The sequence below is a fragment of the Rhinatrema bivittatum genome, chromosome 18, assembly GCF_901001135.1.
Source record: "Rhinatrema bivittatum chromosome 18, aRhiBiv1.1, whole genome shotgun sequence".
NCBI classification, from domain to species: Eukaryota; Metazoa; Chordata; class Amphibia; order Gymnophiona; family Rhinatrematidae; genus Rhinatrema; species Rhinatrema bivittatum.
The window spans coordinates 44,130,723-44,144,652 of record NC_042632.1 but is presented as its reverse complement, the minus strand read 5'-3'; the positions used below and the strand labels follow the sequence as shown (position 1 = coordinate 44,144,652).

Sequence of the window (13,930 nt, the reverse complement as noted above, 5' to 3'; positions counted from 1 at the left end):
AAAAAGCAAACCGACCAAATCAAGCCCCACTTTTTTTTTTTAATTGAAAAATGAAGATATCAGATATACTAAAAAAAAAATAAAAATGTATATATAGATACATAAGTTCAAAGGTAACTGGAATATTCATATGTGCACAACCTCATCCTGAAAACAGAGCCCCTTTTCCTCAAAAAGGAACCTCAATCGTTTGGATTTTTTCTTCAATCGAGCATTTTTATATTTTCCAGTACAAATTTTTAATTTGGACTTGATTTTTCTTTTAAAGACTAACCTTTCTTCTGTTACCCTGTTTACTTTGAGAGACAACAGGAGAAAGACAGCTACTGCACACAGCATACAGGACAGCAAGAGAAAAAGATGGCCCAGAATGACAGAACACAGTGGGGAGAAAAGATCTTGTGGCTGGGAGCATCAGGCCAGATGCTGCAGCAGCAGCCTTGGCCTGCAAGACTCTGAGCATTACAGGAAGTTAGTTTGCCATGATTCTGAGACAAGAAAATTCCGAGGCTGCTGCCATTTCACAATTTAGGGGCCTTGGCTATAATCTGTATTTTTTTTTTTAAACACTATCCTGATAAAAGTACCAAATTGTAACAAAAATGGTATGGCTAGTTCTCCAAGTAGTAATTTCTACCATCAAGAAGGCAAGGTATAAGCCAAAATCTTACCCCATGCGGTCGATACATTCCACTACTTTTCCAAAAGCCCCTTCACCCAGATTGTGAATAATTTCATCTAGAAACAGAAAATTAAAAATAAAAAAATCAATCCCACTAGAGTTTAAACCAATTATTCAAAACAGATAAATGCTATCAATGTAAATATTCTAGGCTGTATTACAATTCACAACTAAACATGCCAGCACTAGAATGTGTTTATTTTAAGATTGTCAATTTAAAAATAAAACAGTTGTATATTCTATCTAGCTGATATTAACATTTTAACTGTTAATTACTTTCTACAAGATAAAAATAAAAAACAAAACAAAAAATAAAAACAAAAAACCTCCAAACCCCCCTCTCTAGCATCTTATTCTAAAGTTATTTTGTCTAAATATAAAAAGTGTTGAAAAATATTCTATACATCTTGCTCTTAGTACGTCTCCACTTTGACAGATCAGATGACCCTCCTCATCATCCTCTACACTCCTGGATCTTTTCCTGCGGTGACTCTTCTGGAAACGGGAAGTGGGCGGCACCAAGTTCGTCCAGCCAATTCAATTCAATTCAATGTGAATTCAGGGCAGAACACGCATTTCATTCATTCAGCAGGGAGATATTCGGGCATTCAGTTACGCACCAGGCCACGAACAGTTGGCAGGAGCAATTTCAAATTCAGTCCCCAGAAATTCACAGGGCACATAGTTTATGTTACAGAAGAAAAACATGGCAATGAACAATTTTTCAGATAAGATACTTTCAAAAAGGAAAAACAAAATACACAACAATTTTTTTTCTGAGACAGTTTTTAACTAAGTACGGAAACTTTTACTTAAATTTTTAAAAAAGCACTACAGTGGGATTTTTAGATAGATTTAATGTTTACAAGTTAACTAGTTTATGGCCAGGTGGCAAACTGTTTATTAAAAATATATATTTGGCACTGGAATAAAGCATTTCGCGCACTAGCTATCAAACGTCCTGAATGTAGCTTAAAGGAAATACTAAAATAATGAGTGGAGTTGGTATATGCAACTTGTTACCCAACCTTACACATTTACAAAGCAGGAACATCTTGCTGATCAGAAAGCATGCCCTGCTCACAAAAAGACAGCACACTAAGCTACAGAAGTCAATATCTAAACCTACTGGTCATTGTCTTCTGAACAAGCATGAAAAAAATGTATCAAGAAATTATTAAATAGCTGATATTCTATGAGTAATGTACATTTCTATGTCAAAGATTCAGTATCTATTTGAATAGCACCAAATTTATCAGGCTGAACCATTAACTTCACCAGCTACCTTGGAGGTTAAGATCACTAGGACTGTACTGCGAGCAAGTTTTTTTCCTTTTAACAACCTTTCATCCTTGGTTGCTTGGAGAATAAATCACTTTCCTCAAATTACACACCACATTAAACTATCAGTTAAAAAAAAACAAACTCAACTATTTCTAAAATTAAATCAGAGCTACATACCGTATGTGAGCTGTGACTGGAGCAATGATGCTTCTTATGTTTTTTATGACTACTTCTCCCACTATGACCAGATGATTTGCTGCAGTGACTGTGATGACCATTTTCAAACTCTTCATTATACTTATTGCTTCTAAATTCAATATATCTCCGGTTATGGCAATCTCTTTCGATCTTTGATCTGTCTTCCAAATGACGACTTACAAAAAAGTGAAAAAAATTTTTTTACCACTAGACATGCAAACATATCTAAGTATATTTAGATCAAACATTTATGCACATAAGGACTGCTGTACCCACCCCCTCTCCAAAACATCACTGTGTCCTCTGGGCTCTCAGCTTAAACCAGAACCATAGCTGGGACACAGCTACTCAGGGATTCCCCACTTGTACCTAAATATCTACCAATTCTCCAAGTCTAGCCATCACAGTGACAAACCTCACTTGTGTATGAAGGGTTCCTTGTGGAACCCTGCAGTCAGGCGTGAAATCCAGCCATTAGTTTGCCATTAAGTGATGGCCAGGTCTTCAGAATAGTAAGTGCTGCCCCACCATGCCCTGCTCACAAAGAGACAGCAAGATGGTGAAATTTTCCATTAAAACATACCCTTTGTAGTGTTGGGAGAGTGGTTACATGAGGATTTAAATATAGAAAGAGGGTTTGAGTATTTAAAGCACATTATTTGTTTATTAAACTATGTATTTCTGTTACATGGCATGTACTGAACAACCAACCTACACACTAGGCTTTATTACTGTGTACAATGTTAAAACTCTCAATTAACAAATTTAAACATAAAACACATCTTTAAAATCCCAAAGTTCTCTGCATGGTGAGGTATTTAACAGTAGTGAATTGCCCAAATTAAAAGTTTTGGTAGTTGGAACTATTTCAGTTAAGAATCACTCAATCTTAACCTCACCCTTCCTTTTCCCAATACTCCTCTTCTCACCCACTAATAGGAGAAATTTAATCTTTCCTGATAATGTCCTCTTTAAATACTGCCGTACCAATCCAGATTCCTGCTGCAAATTTTTCAGGAATCTGCATCAATAATTAGCAATTTCTGTGGAAATGTTTTCAAATTTCTGTTGCTATTGTGTGACAAGTTTGCATGTATTTGAAAAAAATTGGTTACCTTCTAATATTCCTGCCTCAAGTCCCACCAGATGTATGAGGTTTTTTTTTTCTCCTTTACCAGTATAAGGTAGAACACACGCTTCACTACACTTCCTGCAGTCTTAGTAAATATATAACAAAGCAACAAACCAATGACCCTATACCTCCCTCAAGCAGAGCATTTGGTGAAAGCTAAATTAAAAAACCTTTTCTCCAAGAGGAATTAAACATGAGTAAAACTTAATGTAATGCATACTGACAATATTCCTCGTCCTTCTACTCCAAACAGTCAAGAACCAATGGGATATATCTATATATATCCTTCCATCCAGCAACTGGAGGCAGTGACATTTTTTATGACATCGCTGAACATATGTCCTCAATGGAATCTATCTAGCCACATTTCTCAACAGATAACCTTTAGCCTAAATCAGCATCCTAAATCAACTGTCAAGAGCCTGGCCCAGGCAGCCTCGTGTGCTCCCTATCTTTTTTGAAAGATCTAGGCAGAGCCACATTTCTTTTGGGGGGGGGGGGGGGGTGTTCAAAAAGCTTTTTTTTTTTTTTTTTAAGTTTCCTTCATTTATAGGTCAGTACCTCCTAAGCTGTGTGGCTAATTTTGTTGCTTAGAGCTGCTCCATGGCAGAAAAAAAAAAGTTGCAGTTGTGAATCTTGTGGGAGCAAGCATTCCTCTCTCAATGAGGGCAGCATATGCTCAATATTCCACAGTAGCTGTGACTTTTAGGAAGCCTCTTGACCTCCACCAAGCAGCTTTCGCCTGATCCTGCACCTGCCCTGAAATCTTCTGCCTTGGGGCCCTGGGTGCAAACAAGCTTTCAGAACCAGCCATTTTAATGTCTGAAGGAGTGCAGTAGGCAAGAAGTTCAACATCTAAGTCTAGGTCAATTTCCATCCACATAGAGAATGAAACAATTTGCCTGATGCAAGGAGGTATAGACCTGGAAAGCGTTCGGTACAGCTATACAGAGGGAAAGGGCATTGCGTTCAGTCCTTTCGTAGGGCAAGAAAACCACATCTTGAGACACGAAGACCTTCAAATGTCCCACAGCCTTCACAATGAAGATCTGCGGATTCATTCTTTGATTACAACAGATATTTGGGTGTTGGACATAAGGAATGGTTACAAGCTGAAGTTGTGCATGCTAGTGAGGGAGAATTTTGTTTCACCAGCCCATACTCCCATCGGTAGGTGGAGACGAACTGAATAGTCTTGTGACTGAGTTCCAACATGATAAAGGATTGAAGAGGACTCATGGGTGCCCTAGCCCATGGCACTACTTCCAGGGTTGCTGCCATCAGCCTGAGAATGCAAAGATAGCTCCACATCATCGGGTATATGATGCACCTGGTATAACAACTTCTGTATCCGTGTGGATAGAAGAAAGACTTTGCCCCGCCTGGTGTCGAACTGGATTCCCAGATACTCCAAGGAGTGGGAAGGCTAGAGCTTGCTCTTGGTGAAGTTTACTACCCAGCCGAGTTCCTCTAACAGATCAACCAGTTGGTTACCAGGAGGCCCTCTTCCTCAGACTTGGACCAGATCAGCCAAATCGTCCAAGTATGTGTGCACCAAAATCCATTCTTTTCTTAACGCTTCTGCCACGACCACCATGATCTTGGAGGGCAGGTGGCTAAGCCAATGGGGTAATGCCCAAAACTGATGGCGGTGACCCAGCACCGCAAAGCATAGGAATGGTGTTCCTGCTAGATTTGAATGTGTAGGTAGGCCTCAGATAGATCCAGGGAACTTAGGAACTCTCTCAGTTGTACAGTCAATATCACAGCGCGTAAGGTTTCCATGTGAAAAAGTTATTCAAAGATGACAGTTGATGCTCTTGAGGTCCAGGATGGGACAAAAGGAGACTTCCTTCTTGGGTACAACAAAATAAATGGAATAACGCCCCACATTTTCCTGGAGTGTAGGTACTGGGACTACCACCCTCATTCTAAGGAGTTGTAGGCTGTCTGGGCTGAGATCTTTGCTGTGGGCGAGAAGATCTACCTCTGGTTGCTGCTGGATAATACAGTCTCTGCCTATAGAAAGGTTTCCTGGTTTCTTTCCTTGGTGGACGGTGAGACATTGATGAGGAAGAATCTTGTGGGACTGACGATAGTTGGCGTAGTGTCTCCGTGTGTTCTTTTAATTGGGCCACTGCATCTTGGGCCTTTGACCCAATCAGGTTGTCACCTACACAGGGTAAATCCACCATCTTATTCTGTACCTCAGGCCTGAGGTCAGAGGCTTTTAGCCAGGCCCAGTGGCGTGCGCTGATTCCAGAGGCTGCTACTCTCGAAGCTGTTTCGAAGTTGTCGTAGGTGGCTCGGACTTCATGCGTTCCAGCTTCAAGTTCTTTATGTATGATAGCTTGAGCCGCATCCTGGTACTGTTGAGGTAGGACGTCAGTGAGTTCCTGCATCTGCTTCCATAAATTCCTTTGATGTTGCATCATATATAGTTGGTAAGACGCTATCCTGGAGTTAAGCATGGCTCCTTGGAATACCTTTCTACCTAGAGAATCCAGGAATCGATGTTCCTTTCCTGGTGGAGTAGAGGAATGAGGTTGTACTCTTTTGGATTTCTTTTGAGCTGACTCTACTACAGATTGATGCGGTAACTGTGACTTTTGGTAACCAGGAACATGTTGGACAAAATATGTATTGTCCACTCTTATTAACTGGTGGAATGAAACATGGGTGTTCCCACAGCTTGTGTTGTAATTCCAAAAGTATTTCGTGCATAGGAATGGCCAGGACCTCTTTGGGTGGATCTACAAATTGTAAGACTTCTAGAGTCTGCTGTCGTGTATCCTGCTCAGACACTAAATTGAAAGGTATTGTGTCTGCCATATCTTTTATGAAATTAGTGAAGGACAAGTCTTCTGGTGGAGACTTTTTCCTTCCTTCAGGAGATGGCTCAGACATGAAGCTTTCAGATGAGGAATTAGTATTTTTCTCCTCCCATGAGTCGTTTTGAAGGAGAAGTTGGGGAAGACCTCGGTGGAAGTGATGGAGCCAGTGGTCTGAAGAGTCCTGAAGGTCCCGGTTGAGGATTATCAAAGGGGTTTTGTCCAGGAACATCCTCTATTCCCCTAGGATTAGTAGGGATAGGTTGCGGTGGGATGGCACCCACAAGGGCATTGAGTCTATCCATCAACATTTTAAATATGGAGAATTCCGGGTGCTCTGGAGCCCCAGGCATGGGTACTGGCATTCGTGTTGGTCCTGTTTTCGGGGATGGCCCCGGCACGGGCACCGGTGTTTGTGCTGGCTTCGGCATTGACACTGGTGTCTGTTTCGGTGAGGGCATCGGCATCAATGGTCGATTCTCCTGTAGTGCTTCTCGCAGTGCCTGGTGGATGAATCCCCTCAGTTCCTCCATAATAGCTGATGCAGGCAGAGCAGCTATATGTGGTGGCATCATCGGTCCTACCACAGGGCCCTGTGGAGGTTCGATGTCTGGCACTTCGAAGGCCTCGGTATTTCTTGTAAGTGAGGCCGCTTAGCTGGCGACTTCTCCGGGGATAATAGGGACTCCGGAATCGAAGGATGTCGATGTTTAGATCGGTGCTCTGGTGGACTTCGATGTGGAAGATAATAGTTGAAGGTGGAACAAATGTTCCATCTTTTCTTGTGGTGCTTTGCTTGTACTAAGGCAATTTGAGAGTCTTGGACTCACTCAGATACTTAACCAACTTTAACAGATCTACCCCAAACAGTAGCCTTCTTGGAAAGGCTAGGTTACCAGCTGAGACTAGACCTAACATCCACTCAATTAGGCAGCTAGAGCGAACCTCAAACGGAAATCAGACACTATTTCAAAATGCAATACTAAACAGATCATACAAGGCAGACAATAAGGAAATCATACTTTAAGCGTAGTTTGGGGACAGAAGTTGTGCCCAACTCCTTGTATTTTTCCACTTTGTTCCCCAAAACTGATAGACATCGTTTGCCCTTCTGGCTCTTCTCCCCATAGCTCACGTGTCCCATTTAAACGACACTTAGTATCCCCAAACTGCACTGACAAAAACTGTCAATTTGTTCTTACTTACCTATCCAAATGTTTGCTGTGATGACTGTGTTTTGAGTATTTGTTCTCTCTGGCACTGCTGTGTGACCTTCTCTTTCGTTTACGATTACCTCTGTACTTCTCTTCCCAGCTGTCCCTATCGTCCAAGTCCAAATCGGGACAATGGGTTCGTTTTGAGTGACGCATCTGCATTACAAAAACATAGCAATTATCAAATAAAAGCTCTTCTCTGCTCCTCCACTATGCAGTCAACCCACCTGTAAAAGAAAAGTCTCTCAAAAAGATTGCAACAAAATCAGTACAATAAGCCAAAAGACCAGAAGTCCTTGAAGATCTACACTAGGCCCAAATACTAAAAACTAGCTAGATTCCCAAACATTTCAAAAGCTCCATATAGTGAAAAATAACTGGGAAAACGCATCTAAAAGATGTTAGCTTAACACAAGTGTACAGACTGCCCACTAAGCTTTTCCTTTTTTGACAAATGATCGTCCAGAGTTTTATTTTCAAGAATAAGTGACTTATAACTTCAAATAATCAGCGAGCACACAGAAAAAACTGCAGATGTAAATGGGGAGAAGTGTAGTGCAGCATTTCTAAAACAAAGGGAAGACTGACTAAAGCATCTCCCTCATTTCATGTCTAGAGAAAACGTGAATACATCTGGCCTTAAATCAGCCATTACTTCCCAAACACGGGTTTTGGCCCCCAATGAGGCTGATGCATTACGGTGCGCTGAGCCAAGCGCACTGTTAACCTGCAGTCGGCCATGGGTAGAATAGGCACTAATCAATCCCCTAATGCAATAAGGGGATTAGCGCATATTCAACGCACATACAATGCAGAGTGAATGTATTAGCGCTCTTCACATGTATGTGAATGAGGCTATTCGCATTCACTCCCAATGCAAAAAAAAATAAAATTGTGCATCTCAGACGCACATTTAACAGTCATCTACTAACACCTGCCAGGAGCAAGCGTTAATAGCTGTGCGCATCAAAAAAAGTTGAAAATTAAAAAAAAATAAGAACAAATTGACAGTGTGACCCATCACGAAAACCAAAGCAGAGTTCATTGGCATCAGTTTACCTTACCGGTGGACAGCCACGAAAACTGATGCCGGGTCGGCGTTTGTTTCCCCCCGACAACTGCTCTCGCTTAAAATCAACGCCGAGTTAATCGTGTCCATCCACCGTAAGGAAAAGTCGCAGATAAACGAGGCATTTGCTGCTAGCGGCAAACGGTTATCACGAAAACTGATGCCAGGTCTATCGGCCTTTTTCATGGCTGTCCACCAGTAAGGTGGATCAACCCCAATAAACTCTGCATCGATTTTTGTGACCGGCAGTCACGAAAACAGATTGGGTTCGGGTTAGCAAGGAAGCGCCAACTTTCTACGCGACTTTATTGCATCGGCCCCTATAGTGGATAGCGCTATAGAAACCAAAGCAGACGATAGAAAGAGACGGCTAATCTACCAGCACGGCCGCATTAAACGGCAGTGTTGCAGCAAAATAAGGACTTAAAACAAACGTCATGCACGGCTCTAACGAAAACGCGGCCCCATCAGCAAGTTATTTTACAAACCAATGCCTGTTCGTTTCTCCCCGCCCGGTCGAGTACCCCTTTTCCGTGTTCGTTGTCCATCCTCAAGCCGGCGCCATCTTCTGCTGTCAAGACGGCGAAAGAAGACAGCGAACAACATGGCGCCGGCTCTGGCAGGGAGCCAAGCGGCCCTCGACGCCTGCGCACTAAACCGCCCCTCACGGTCGAACCACAAAAAAAAACAAAAAAAAAAACCCAGCAGCAGCGACAAGGCAGCCGGTGATCAATCCCGCGGGCGCGGTTTATTAAGTTAAGTTTCTTGGCGGATGCTAAGAAGAGAAACCCTACTTCGCCACGGCGACGCCCTCTCGTTAGCACAAAAGACAACGGCGGGATCCGCCCGCAAAAACCAACAATAGCCCGCAGCCGACTAAAACACCCCACAAACGAAGCTCGAACATTCGCTACCCACCGTCTCAGGACACGATTTTTGTTGCCCCTTTCTCTATGAAAGAAGGAAGACGACAACAACAAAAAGACTCGCTCGTCTCCTTCACGCTCCCGCAAACGCTTCTGCTGCCGCCCACGGCTCCTGGCGAAATGGCGCCGAGCCGCACGGAACTTTCCAGCAAAGGCGGCGCGATTGTGCGGCGCGGTGACGTCACCGCAGGCGGCTAACAAAGAAACGGCGCGCGCGCGCGCGCGCTGTCTCCGGCTCACCAGTGGGAGGGAGCTAGAGGCTCGGTTCTTTCTTGCCGGGTGTGCTGAACGCACGGTCAAAAATCACAGCTTTTTTTTTTTTAATTATTATTTTTATGTAAAAATGACTCGCTCCATTGCTCGCGCTTTACTAAATCTGGCGAGTATTGTTTATTTAGACAGAGCTCGAGCTGCTGTGGGAACCTTATTTTTACTTCCTGCCTGCAAAGTTGTGGTGCGCTATATTGTTGTCCACAGGGCCCGTGCTAGCATTTTTGCTGCCCTGTGCGATCAATTACTGTACTGCGCCCCCCCCCCCCCTTCCTTGTTTGTTTTTTTAAACACATTGGGGTGCGCGCGTAGATTTTTTAAACATATTGGGGTGCGCGCGTAAATTTTATAAATCTACGCACACGAGGCGCAAACAAAAGTACGCTGGATTTTATAAGATACGGGGCGTAGCTGCGCGTATCTTATAAAATCCGGGGTCGGCGCACACAAGGGGGTGCACATTTGTGCGCCGAGCTCTGAGCACTGCCCGTTCCCTCCGAGGTCACTCCGAAATTGGCCATCATAGGACTAAATATAAACATATACTCTACAATTGCAGGGTCGGGGTCAGGAAACGGACATTCGGTTAACAAGCATCTCTTTCCTGACTGTGTGCCAATTAGGAAAACGGATGCCAATAAATTCAGCATTCGTTTTCTAAACTAGCGGACAGCTGACCACTCACAGGCTCCCACTGTCAAAGGACAATTGACTCCTAATTTAAATATTGCATGGCGTCCCCAGGAGGGGTGCCTGAGGGTGCATTAGGAAAGTGGGTGCTGAGTGTTCAGTGCCCATTTTCAGGACATTTTAATTGCATCGGCCCCTAAGTTTGAGAAAAACGTTCCCTCTCCCACTAATCCACCTGTATCTTCTACATCCAGACCTCCATTTCCTCACCCCCTGCGTTCCTGCTGTGTTCAATTGCTTCTCTTGGCTCTCTTTCTTCTGCACACTGCCTCCTCTCCCTTATTAATCATGTGTATAGCACATAGCACTGTACAGAAACACATGAAGCAGTCCCTACTCTTTGGAGCTTACATATCTAGACAAAACATACACCAAAACAAATACGAGCCTTTGAGTTAAAATAGCAAGACTATGATGGAGAAAAATTCAAGTAGATGGTTATAGGTGGGATTAAATTGGATTTAAATTGAGGATAATTTAGTTACATGAAGTTTGATGTTGGGTTCTGTAAATACTTAAAAGACCTCTGGTTCTGTGTATTTTTACGAGGCATTCTTTCCTTATTTAGTGTAAATAGGCATAGAATATTTATCCCAGTTCTATATATGAAACAGAGAAATGGACTCCTAGCCTAGAGCTCAAGACAATCGAACAATTTTTTTGCATGAGCATTATTAGCCAGTAGGGATGTGCAGACCAAAAGTTTATGTTCATAAGTCCATAAGTCGAAAGGGGGGGTCAATTTCGGTCAATATGGACATATGTAGAATTCCATAAGTTGAGTCTATGCCATACGTGCACAGATTCCCTAAATAAAAATTTAAACCCCTCACCTTCCTTAATCCCCCCCAAGACTTACCAAAACTCCCTGGTGGTCCAGCGGAGAGTCAGGACGCCATTCCTGTATTCCTTTGCGAGGAGCACATGACGTCGGCGTCACGTAGGAGTGACACGGACGTCACGTGATCTCCCGGACCCTCGTTGGACCCAAACGGAACTTTTGGCCAGCTTGGGGGGGCCTCCTGACCCCCCCAAGCTCATCCTAATTGACTTAACAGCCACCTTTGACACTGTGGACCATAACCTGTTATGCCATCAGATGAATAACATTGTGATCGACGGCAGGGTTCTCAGATGTTTCTCTTCATTTCTATCTAACAGAACATTCTAGGTCAAACTGGGCAACCATATATTTGATACTTTCCATGTGATACAGGTGTTTCTCAAGGCTCAGCCCTCTCCAACACTATTCAATATATACAAAATAAAGGACTATTGACTATTCCCACAATACAGAGCACACATCTAATGCAAATAAGAGATCGTGTGTTTTCCATAGCAGGTCCAAAGCTCTAGAATTCTCTGCCTGAGACATTACATATTTTACCAGATAGAAAGAGATTTAAATGTGAGCTAAAATATGGCTATTCAAAAATGCATATAAACTAACTTAAAATCATCAGAATATACAGAGAACAAAGACAAGAAGGACAAAAGATAATAATCAAATCATGAAGAATAAACCAAACGAGAGAATGTAAGATTCTCAAAACAACCCTGTAACTAAAATGTGAAAACTATCATTTCTTTTTAATTTTTCCATACTCATTATTAATACGTACTAGATAATTTCACTTGATAGATATTAATGCCTGTCTATGAATTTCACCTTTGTAACCAATCATTGTTTGTTGAGTAATAGCTATGAATGTCACTTTGTAAACCATTGTGATCTATACATGGAACGACGGTATATAAAATGTCCCTCTTCCTTCCGCTTTTAGACCATTCCGTTTTGCGCTTGTTCTTTCTTCATCTTCCTGAACCGTCTTTCTCCTCTCCTTCTTGCTTTTTTTGTTGTCTTCCCTACATCTGCTGTCTATCTTCTGTTTTCTCCGAAAGCACAGTGAGTAATAAATGTTCACCTCTCAGGAATCACAAATTGTACTAAGTCGTTAGTCCTGAAATTCTTCAAGCGGTTATCCCACCGCACCTCCCCTAAGTCCATTCAGGAGCAACCCTGCTAGAAGGCGGTGCTGCCACTTCTTTATTTACCAAGAGGTCTCACCAGCTTTATGTCACTGGGTAATAGGGGTGTGCATTCGTTTTGAACTTATAGGTAAAACGCAACTTTTTTTTTTTTAACTTAAAAAAGTGATGAGGCGAAAACGATCGGATTTCCAACTTATTCAACATAGCTATGTTGAATAAGTTGGCCAGCTTGGCCAAGCTGGCCAAAAGTTCCTTTTAGGTCCAACGAGGGTCCCGGAGCGAACGCGCGGGGAATCACGTGACGTCCGCGTCACTCCAACATGACGCAGACGTCACATGCTCCTCGCAAAGGAGTACAGAAATGGCGTCCTGACTCCTCGCTAGACCACCAGGGAGTTTTGGGAAGTCTTGGGGGGGGGGGATTAAGGAGGGTGAGGGGTTTAAATTTTTATTTAGGGAATCGGTGCACGTATGGACATAGACTCAACTTATGGAATTCTCCATATGTCCATATTGACCGAAATTGACCCCCCCCCCCCCTTTCGACTTATGGACTTATGAACATAAACTTTTGGTCTGCACATCCCTACTGGGTAACACACTGTTTACGGTCATAAAATTATTCAGTTAAGGTAGCTCCCTTCTGTGCTGTCACTAACTTGAAACAAAGCCTTACAGAATGTGGAGTATCCCTAGTGGTTAGGAAATATCCTTACCATAGTGGATGGTGGCAATGGCAAGAGCAGTGTGGTGATTAAGCTTGTACTGTTGACAACTGGGAGAGATCTTTAGCTAGAGTAGTGTGGTCAGGGGCACCTGGGCAGACATGATGGGGAAAACATGCCTTAGCTTCCATCACATGGCATGTTACTGTGTTAACAACCACCACTACATTTAGCAAGTTTTAATAAAAGATACGTTTCTATCAAAAGGAACTTTAAGTATGTCCTGATAATGTTTCAATCTGATCAGCCAGAGAGATTTTTTAGTATAATCATGATTTGGAATATAAGAACATATCTTTGTGACATTAATTCGTAAAAGCAAAATTTTATTAGAGTAGAGTTTTTCTCAAATGCTTTTGGGGACATTCACATTTACTTTTATAAAGCTTTTCTTTGAAATGTTTTCCACGTGTGTGATTTTATATGTCTGTATATCTATATGTTTGCAGCTACGTGCTTAGTCTATGAATGATTGCTATGAAGTTTCCACTTTCTCCTCGAGGCGACTGTGTTCAGCGAAATGTGATCCGTGTCAGAGTTAAAGTGAAATATGGACTTTCCAGCTGCTGCAGCAGCACGTGCCTGCTAGTTACACCCATTGTGGATTCTGCTACACCCTCTCCTCGCTGACGCTCATGCTGAGATTTTCACCCGTTTTGCTGCCTGTAACCATCAAGGGTTCTATAGAGTTGTAGATTTTTGTGTGCTTGAGGAAAGTATCCAATTGTTTTAAGTGAAAGATGGGGTTTTCATCTTTTTTGTTGGGCCATACCTCATTATGGATTTTGTTAGACCGGCTTTACTCATTTGAAGAAAGTGCACGATAACATTTGAGTGTTTTCACTTTTTCACTAATTCAGATGTATGAGATGATTTCATTTGTCTGACTTGGTGTCAGTGTTAGACATGTTCCAGAT

At 42.5% G+C, this 13,930-nt stretch overlaps 1 protein-coding gene across 3 annotated transcripts in view; it reads right to left on the bottom strand.

Annotated features, from left to right (window-relative positions):
* CLK4 (CDC like kinase 4) overlaps nt 1-9,484 on the bottom strand; it is a 36,604-nt gene extending 27,120 nt beyond the window's left edge. Inside the window, exons 1-5 of one of the 3 annotated variants that reach the window (XM_029584080.1) lie at nt 9,329-9,484; nt 7,334-7,497; nt 2,144-2,339; nt 1,087-1,177; nt 672-738 (exon numbers count right to left, since the gene is read on the bottom strand). In XM_029584080.1, coding sequence (XP_029439940.1) covers nt 672-738; nt 1,087-1,177; nt 2,144-2,339; nt 7,334-7,497 — 518 coding nt within the window. In that variant the 5' untranslated portion in view covers nt 9,329-9,484. Of the gene's footprint in view, nt 1-671; nt 739-1,086; nt 1,178-2,143; nt 2,340-7,333; nt 7,498-8,898; nt 9,006-9,328 lie in introns of those variants that run through there. The other 2 variants (XM_029584079.1, XM_029584081.1) reach the window with 2 other exon arrangements.
* Nucleotides 9,485-13,930: the final 4,446 nt, after the last annotated feature.